General features: G+C 54.5%; 1 protein-coding gene across 1 annotated transcript in view; it reads right to left on the bottom strand.

Annotated features, from left to right (window-relative positions):
* Positions 1–2,774, bottom strand: part of Mmp15 (matrix metallopeptidase 15 (membrane-inserted)) — an 11,858-nt gene extending 9,084 nt beyond the window's left edge. The window contains exon 1 of the mRNA XM_013012641.1: positions 2,763–2,774. Within this exon, the coding sequence (XP_012868095.1) occupies positions 2,763–2,774 (12 nt within the window). The remainder of the gene's footprint in view (positions 1–2,762) is intronic.
* Positions 2,775–9,386: the final 6,612 nt, after the last annotated feature.

Below are 9,386 nucleotides of genomic sequence, written 5' to 3'. Positions count from 1 at the left end.
TGCCATTATTTTGTCATTTCTAATGGCTGCATAATATTCCATTGTGTATAGATACCACAATTTTTGGATCCATTCATCTGTGGTGGGGCATCTAGGTTGTTTCCATATCCTAGCTATTGTGAACAGTGCTGCAATAAACAGGGAGGTGCACGTGTCCTTGTATATTGGTTCCTGTTGTTCAGGGTAGATGCCTAGAAGTGGTATGACTGGGTCGTAAGGGAGGTCAATCTTTAGCTTTCTAAGGACCCTCCAGACTGGAAAAACCCATTCTTTAGGAGGTACTGGTCCCTCACTACCTCATTCTGCCTTAGCTCTTCTGAGCTCACTCCTCCATCCATCAAGCTAGGTAGGCTTCAGCCTCAGAAACTTTGTACTGGCTGTTCCCATTGTCTATTGCCTCTTATTCCTTCAAGTCTTTGCTTCAACATTTCCTCATGGTGTAGAGAAGATCCTACTGGTTTACCTTCTGCCCCTTGTCCTCATGGCCTGCACTTATCACCATCTGACATACAATATACTCCACTTTGCCTAGCTACTCAGGAGGCTGAGATCTGAGGATTGCAATTTGAAGCCAGCCTAGGCAGGAAAGTCTGTGTGAGACTATCTCCAATCAACTTCTCAGAAAAAGCCGGAAGTGGTGCTGTGGCCCAAGTGGTAGAGGGCTAGCCTTGAGCACAAAGAGACTTAGGGACAGTACCTAGGCCCTGAATTCAAACCCCAAGGTCAACAAAACAAATAAAAATGAAGAAAACATTCTCCACTAGGTGATTATGGTTCACTGTCCTCATTAGAACAAAGCTGTGTCCATGAGCACAGTCTATAGTAGCGGCCCTCATTACTACACTGGCCCCTCCAGAGGGAATCCCTATGGCTTCAAACAGGCTGATGAGGACTCTCAAGGATTCAGAATCTTTCAAGATTCTAGCCTCTCACCATGCAGGAAAACCAGCCCTGACATTGTTGCCAGCAGACCCTGACATTTCCAGGAAGAAGGAGAGAGGGTCAGGCACCATCCATGCCTAAGAGGATGGGACAACGGCTTGAGGCCCAATCCTTCCTCTGCTACAAACTCTTTGGTGTGTCTGGGACTCTGTTTCCTCATCTGCCAAACAAGGAACACTGAGATGTGAGGGCCACAGCATCGAGCAAACAATGGGGATGCACATCTCTTTGCAGAGCTGGCTGGGAAAATCTTAGTCACTGTTCATCTATTAGCCAGTCTGTCCATCTATCTGCTCACCCATTCTTCCTACCAGTGCTTCTGAGTACCTTATCCCTACCAGGTAACATGCCAGCTGGGAGCTGGGCTGGGGGACACAGCCAAAGTATTCTGTCCTCTAAGGCTTATGGAGCCCACAGAGGAGACTTTAAGTTTTGCAGGTCTTGGAGCAGATGAGTTACTTGAAGACACAGAACTGTAAGCCTGGCTGAGTAATGGTAAGAAGGAGCCTTTGGTCCTGCCCGTCTGTGCCCTTGAGGCTAAGAACATGGTATGCATGTGGGAGGTGGGGAACAGAGGCCAGAGGCTGCTAAGGGCCTTTGGCCACATGCAAGCCTGTCCTTCCTACTTTTCTTGATCACCAGAAGGCCTGCTCTGAGTGATTCTGAAACGGAAGAGGTGTCTATCCCAAACCCTGAGGCAAGATAAAAGCTAGACACAGTGGCTGCCCTGGGCGGGGCTCATGCCCACACATCTGCCTGCTGCCAATTGTCACATCCAACTCCTCAGGCAATTGCGTCCTCTGTGTGTCTGCCCAGTCCGAGCCAGCCCAGCCCTGCCCAGGCCCAGGCATGATGAGAAGAGTGAGCTAGTCATAGGTTGGGTGTGCAGGCACCTCTCCGGGGCAGGGAGGCAGAGTCACAGCAAGGCAGAGGCTTGAGCTGAGATGCCCAGAAAGCTGGGCAAGTTGGACCTGGCCACCTTGGAGATGTGAACTCCATGCTTCTATGCTCCAGCCCGGCCTCACTAAGAGGCTGATTAGGGCCTGTTGCAATCCTAGCAAAGTGCCCAGTAAGTGTACAAATGGCAGAGGCCAGGGATCTATCTGATTGTCTCTAGTGCTGGCAGATTTCTGCCTCTCTCAATAAGACTGGAGGATCCCCTCAACTGGCCAGGCTCCACCAGAGCCATTGTATAGGGCAGCTGGAGAGGAGCAGCCCCTGGCCCTTCCACCACTCTCCTTGCCTCTGTCAGCTGCTGGCCTTGTCCTTCTTAAGCTCTGAATCCCACCTCCTACCCCCTCCCAGTCCCTATGATGGGTGGTTATGGGCCCCCTTGTGAATGTGGTTTTCCTGGAGAAGTGTGGGGAGGCCAGAGGGCATGCCCACAGGCTTGGCCAGCTCTTGGCAAAAGGCATCCAGCTGGAGGTGGGGGGGGGGCTGGCTGCTGACAGATGAGGGCACCTCTGCAGTCACCTATTTGCATAAGGTAAAAATATCTCTGGAGCGCAATCACAGGCCACCCGAGGAGCTGATTAGCCTGTCTGCGGAACTACAGGGGAGATGGGGGAAGGGACCTGTCTGCAGCTGAGAGCTCCAGGCACCAGTGGGGGGACAGGCCCGTGCCAGCTCAGGGACACCAGGAAGTTCCCAAGGGTGTGCGTGAACCCTCCTTTGCACAGACAAGCCCCACGTTGAGTCCCCAGGAAGCATGCTGGTGACAAGTGTCTCTGCCGGGTGGGAGGGGGGCTGAGGGACTCTGGTGTCTTCCGTGGTGGTGGGGGACAAAGCAGAACTGCGGCCTTGGCATAGACAGCACAAACCTCCGACGCCATGGTGAAGCTAGACTAGAGCAAACATGTGCTCAGAGTAGCTGAATGCCAAGTGCCAATAAATCTGCCAGGCGGCCGCAGACACTATCCATAGGGTTGTGGGCTTTTCCCCCTTCCTGCCACTCTACCTCATGGTCAGTGTGGGAAGCTTAGGCATGGAGGCCATGCTGGTGGGACCCCAGCTGGGTGTGGGGCTGGCACAGGGCCTGGGCTCCACTACCCGCCAGGGCAAAGGAAGGGAACAAGTCTGAGGTTGTGACCAGCCAGTCCCAGAGAGGGAAAGGGGAGGCTGTGTTCAGCTCTTGTACCTGGCTGTAAAAACTGCCCCTTTTCATGTCACAGGAAGGGTGAGTTACAAAGGCAAAGCAATGTTTCTCAAGCAGGGAAACTGAGGCTCAGGGTAGTCAGTAACGGGCAGAAGAGTAGGAAGAGTGAACCAGGGCATGTTGGTCACTATCCACTGAGATGAGGGGAGGGGGATGGGATGGGGGGGGGGACTCTGGGGCCACTAGGCTCATTCCATCAGCAGCCTGAGTTTGGTTGCTGCAGGAGACCCTAACAATGGGACTCCCAGCCATTGCTTTCTTGAGCTCCAGACCCCATCCCATAAGTCAATACTGACACCACCTTTAATGCTCACCACTCTATCTGAGAGAGTAGTGAGCATTCCCATTATACAGATAGCAAGGTTCAGAGAGGGTGCATTGCCCACAGAGGGTCAACACAGCTGATCTAGACTAGAACTAAACCAGGCAGCCTAGGCTGTTTCTGAAGTGCCACTCAGACTCCTCTTGGCCCGAGGCAGGGACACTGGTCCTTCTCAGAGCACTGGGGGAGGGTATCTAATCCTCTCCGGCTGGGTCTGGGCACCGAGCCACATCAACCCTCTCCCAAGACTGCTGAGACAGTACTGGACAAAGCAGGCTGGCAGGGAGAGCTGGCCTGAGAGAGATCGATATTGTGCCATAAGCAGCTGTGGGGGCAGGGCAAGGGGCCAGCTCCTCTGGTCCCTTATCAGACCCTGGGTGATCATGGCCTTGAACGGGCCACACCATGTCATCCCCTGCCTAGTATTGCTGCTGTGGAGCACTTGTGGGCCAAGGCTCTGCACACCCACTCATGCTGCTGACAGAACAGAGGTGGGAGACACCCTCCCACCAAAGGGAACCCAGAGAGACTATCGTGGTTAATTGGAGATTCGTCTCACAGTCCCATTCTTACTCACAGTCTTTTAAAGCCATCAGACCAGCTAGAGCCGCTCTGAGGCCTCCAGGGACCACAGCTGGGCCAAGGATTCATCCAGCCCAACCTCCCAGAGACAGGCTCCAGCTCCACACCAGGCAGGCTCAAACCACCGGAGAAGAACCACCCTGGAAAGCTCTTTCCCAGGCAGAGCTGTCTGTCCACCTAACAGACCTCTGGGAAATGGACTGTGACTAAAACAACTCCTTCACTCCTCTGCAAATGGGGTCACCAAGGGCAGGGCTGAAAGCCCAATGACCAGGCCACCCATCCTTAGGGCTTGCTTCTCCATCCTTTAGGACAGCATGGTCCATAGGTAAGGGGCTCTGGAACCTTTGCTGACTTGGGGCCTGGAGTTGCCTGCCATTATGCATCTAAAGACCCTTCCAGGGTTAGCCGGCTGGGACTCTGGGTGGTGGGGACATCCAGCCAGGGAAGTAGGAAGGAGGCATCCGCCCAGGCCAGCCCTTCCCCCACCCACCCCCAGCCTTAACCTGGAGGAAAAACAAACGGGTCCTTTGGCCAGTGGGCGGGAAGGGGTGGAGAGAGAAGGGCGGGCCTCTGTTTGCCAGGAGTTTCTAGGTTAGCTGGGGGCCAGGCTTTGGGATTTCACCTGGAAATCCCTCTGTAGGTGACACTCCCAACAGGGCTGCCAATAGGGTAGGCCTGGGTGCTGGGGAGGGGGGTGTAGAGAGGGGGGAGGCCAGGCTCCCACAGCTCAGGCAGTTCAGGCCTTACCACAGAACCCTCCTTTTCACTGGCTCAGGCCCAGCTGGCTCCTGCCTGAAGGCAGAAGGGCGGGCCACTTTGGTTTGAACCTGCAGCCTTTAACTCAGCCTGGGGCGTGAAGCTCCAAATAAACCAGACTGATCTGGATTCAAATCCCAGTTCTTTAGTCCCATATAAACAGAATCTTCTTGGTTGCCTTTTTTTTTTTTTTTTTTGGTGCCAGACTTGGGGCTCGGGACTGTCCCTGGGCATTTTTTACTCAAAGCTAGTCCTCTACCACTTGAGCCACAGTTCTACTTCCAGCTTTTATCTATCTATCTATCTATCTATCTATCTTTCTATCGTGGTTAATTGGAGATTAGTCTCATTGGCTTTCTTGCCCAGGCTGGCTTGAAGCCTCAATATTCAGATCTCAACTTCCTGCATAGTTAGGAGCCTGTAATATTGATTTTTCAAGGGCTTCCTATATACCCGGTGCTGGAGTTTGAGGTACGGAATACAGAGTTGGCATCTTCACACTTCCATGACACAACTGTTTCTGGGGAATGGACAAGGCAATGTCCAGAACCACAGGTCAGCCCTGGAGAGCTGATGGAGACTTTGGCCTCCAGGCTTGAAAGTTCTGGCAGCTCAACCAGAGTGGCACCTCCAGGAGCTAGCTTGTGACTGTACCTAGGTCCTCACCCATCTATCTTCTCTACCCTGACCTCTGAGAAGAGGCTGGGCCCTCTGTTCATTCCTCCTGTTTCTTCAAGGGGAATAGAGTCTGGTAAGTAGCATCGTGCTATGTTTCTCTGAGCCAGGCCTAGCTCACATGCCTCTACCCCTCTTTGTAAAATTATGTTGTATTATCTTTATTCAGCTTCTCTTGCAGCAAAACCTGTCCCTTTCTTTTGAGGGTCCAGTCCTACGGCTGTTGGGTCTCCAGGCACTCTCAGTACCAATGTCCTGAGAAGCAGCCCCTAGAAGAGTTGATTGCCCACCCCTTAGGGGTGGTCTTATCCAGCCAGAGGTTTCTCTTTGTGTATCTCAGCTGCCCTCAGGAGTGCATGGACCTTACATTTATCTTTAGGTTCTCCCAGGGGTTTCCCCAGCTTCTCTCTGCTTCTGCTCAGATCACACATCTCTGATCCAAAGCAGTGCTGGCTATAGGATTTGTCCCAACTGATTGCCCAACAGTGTGAGCCTCTTATGGTCTCACTTGAGATGATACCAAGATGTTACTTTGTTCTGAGCTAGGAGGCAGTGATGCCCCCCACAGGGCCCACCACACCTAGCCTCAGCCAGAAACGAATCCCACAGGTAGGCAGAGGTGGCAATAGCTAGAGACATCTGGATCAAATAACAAGGGGTATGGAGGTGCTTTTCTGTGCCCACAGCATTGTTGGCTGGCATCAGGGATCTGGGCGGCAGCGGCTGGCTTTTAGGAGGAAGTCTTCTTGAAGGGGTGAGTGTGGGGGTGTGGATTATTTACCTGTGATTTTCTGTCCACATTTGGGAATGTCTTTTAAAGGGCTCTCTGCTCCTTGTGTAGGACAACAGTAATGTTTGTGTTGAGATGTGACAGTGGCCTGTCACTTCTCTGAGCAAAGCACAGGGTGGCAGCTGGTAGGACCAACAGGGTAACCCGAACCCAGAGACAAGGATAGGGGTGGAATGAAAGGCATGGCCCCATCAGATCCCAGTGCCTAGGTTTGCCATTCACAGCAGGTCTCCTGGGTCTTAACAGAGTACATGGTGCTGGGTGCCAGTGGCTTCACAAATTAGAAGCAAGAGATCTGAGGATTTCAGTTCAAACCCAGCCTGGGAAGGAAAGTCCGCAAGACTTGCTTGCGTGTACACACACAAAAGCTGGAAGTGGAACTGTGGCTCAAGTGGTAGAGTGCTAGCCTTGAGCAAAAAAGCCTAGGGATAGTTCCTAGGCCCTGAGTTCAAGTCCCAGAACAGGCACAAGAAAACCCTCAACACAACAAAATAACCCAGACTGCATAGAGTGGGGCCTGTATGTTAGCAGCAAAAAGAGCTGAGAAGATTCAGTCTCAGTTGGTTCCAGGAATGTGACCCTTGCCATGATCCTCTTCTCAAGGGTGAGCATGGGGCCTCTGCAGTTTCTTCTGCGTAGTTGAGAAAGAGTATTAACACCAGGGGACAGGGAGGCCCCCAGAGACCAGCAGTGAAATGCTGTAGTGATGGACACACAGAAAAGCTGGGGGCTGTGGATCTCCAGTCAGCTCTTGAAGGTCAAAATAAGAACTCACACGGATCCCTCCTTTTGCGTGTCCCTCTCAGTGGCCAGCTTTTGGCAGAAAGACATTTGGGTCTGTTCCAGGGAAGTGGGTCTGTTTGTGTCTTGGTGCAGGTGGCACCACACCTGTGAACTCTAGCAGCCTGAGTCACCACCACAGGGCAGGTTGAGAGCCTGAAGTTATGCCTAGGGCACAGGGAAGGAAGGGGTGGGGAGAGACAGAGCTCTGAGGTAAATAAACTAAAGATACGAAAGTTGACCAAGTGTAAGCCAGACAGAGACCTGACTGGGGGACAAGCTCTGGCCACAATAGCTGAAGACTGAGACTTGATATCAGGCAGGGGAGACCAGGCAGAGTAGCTCTGACTGGGCCTCTGGGAGCTGGGCCTGGAAGGCTGCAGGTGAGCCTGCCCTCTCCTAGCACAGGCCAGCCTTCCTGACCCCCTCATCCCAGCTAGGACAAAACAGAGAGACAGGGGTTGGCCTTGGTTTAGTAGCCAAAGTGTTCGAAGAAGGTCCTGGTCATGAGCTGCCTGGGGGTCAGTTGTGGCCACTCTGGAGTGAGACCCTTGTGCAGGAGGCTGTCTGGACTTGGTACAGCTGGACCTAGGAGTCTCTGAGAAGATGGACTGGCTGCTGAGACCACTGGACCCTTTGGACCCAGATCTGGCCAGATGGCTAGGCCTTCCTCAGCAACATATACACCAAAGCTAACTCTAGGACCTAGAACAGCCCAACCTATCTCCAGCACTCTATCCACTGTGTTTCTAACATCATCCCCAGTCCATAGCCCAGGCTTAACCCAAACTGTCTCCCAAGAGTAGGGCTACATACAGACACAATGCCTAGCCAAGGCCACCATAGGCTTAGGGCCATGGCTTGTGGCCTCAATGCTATCAGGACTCTCTTTCCAGGAGGCACTGAGCTGTGGGGACTTCCTCTGTGGAGAGGAGAGGGCGTGTGTGCGTGTGTGTGTGTGTGTGTGTGTGCGCGAGTGTGTGTATGTGTGTGTGTGATAAAATTGAAGCAAAAGAAAGAGCGGGAAGCCCCTGAATCACAGGTCCAGCCCTTCAGCTTCTGCCTGGCACACTCAGAGGCCCTCACAATGCAGACACAGAAGCCTAGACTGGTCTGTTTACTGCTCCGAGTGGGGTTGCCGCCCCTAAACAGATGATAGACTCCTTAAAGGTGAGTTTTCCAATGTCAGTCAACCCCCACAACCTTCTCTACCACTCAGAGCTTGGAGCACAGGCAATTCCTGTAAGCTATGAGCTGGGCTGGGCTCCTGGGGCCTGCTCCAGGAGGAAGAGCAGAGGGAGAACTGTTTTGGAGATGTGATAGGAGTCTGGGAGGAATTCCCTGCCCTTTCCTCACATTTTATATTAAAGCAGGGTGGCGAAGCGTTAGGCTTCCATTGGAAAATGTTCTCAGGCAGACTAGGGAGGTGGGGAAGCCGCGGGAGCTGGGAGGGAGCTCAGCCAGACTGCAAATAGAAACAGCCCTGGCTTGAGCCTGCAGCCTGGGCAGCCCAAGGGCACCCAGGCCGGGAGTCTACCGAGCCCGGCACAGAGGCAGCTCCAGAGTGGTCCTGTGCCCCTATTCCTCGCCCGGCCCTCTCATCTACTGGGCAGGGAGCAAGGCCTTAGAAAGTCGGGGAAGAACGGACCCTGGCTTTGCTCTGGGGCTGTGGCGCTGGGGTACCCCCAGGAGCTGGAGGCGCTGATTGGACCCCGATCGGTGATGGTCACTCGTGGGACCCCTCCCCCCTTCCAAAAAGAAAAGGCGTGGAGTCTACTCTGTCTACACCCGCCTGGGCGTGGGAGCGCTGGTGGGAAGAAGTGGGGCGGCGGAGGAAGGGAGATAAGGTCTCTCTCCCTTGGACACTATCCGGGCGTGGGGAGGCTTCCGCGCAAGAACGCAACAAAGTCGCCAAAGCGCCGCTGCAACCCGAATCTGGTGCCTCGGCGGGTCACCCCCACCCCGCGCCCCGGCCCGCGGCGCCACCAGACTAAGGGCTCTGTGAGCGGGAGCGCTGCCCAGCCCCAGCTCCGCCCGAGCGCCCCCACCGCAGCCCCCTCCCCACTCGCGAAGAGCGCCGTGCGAGGCCAGTGAGGCTCTCGAGGAATCGGCTGCAGAAGAAGAAAGGAAGGAAGGATCAGAGTCCGGGGTTGGGGACGGCGGAAGCCGCTCCAGGGACTCAGGCTGGGCGGGTCAATGCCCGGGGCAGCTGCAGGGTGGAGGGCGAGCGCGAAGCCCCGGGGCTGGGAAGCGGGTCGCTGCAGAGCGCGGGCTGGGTAGGGCGCCGACCAGCTCCTTTCTTCCCGATCCTTCTCCCCCACCAAGTCCCACCTAGAACAGGGGGCGCGGCTCCCCTCCCCCCGCCGCCCGGGCCCCCGGCG

This window comes from Dipodomys ordii, unplaced genomic scaffold, assembly GCF_000151885.1.
Source record: "Dipodomys ordii isolate 6190 unplaced genomic scaffold, Dord_2.0 Scaffold18, whole genome shotgun sequence".
NCBI lineage: Eukaryota > Metazoa > Chordata > Mammalia > Rodentia > Heteromyidae > Dipodomys > Dipodomys ordii.
This window is presented reverse-complemented; position numbering and strand designations above follow the sequence as displayed.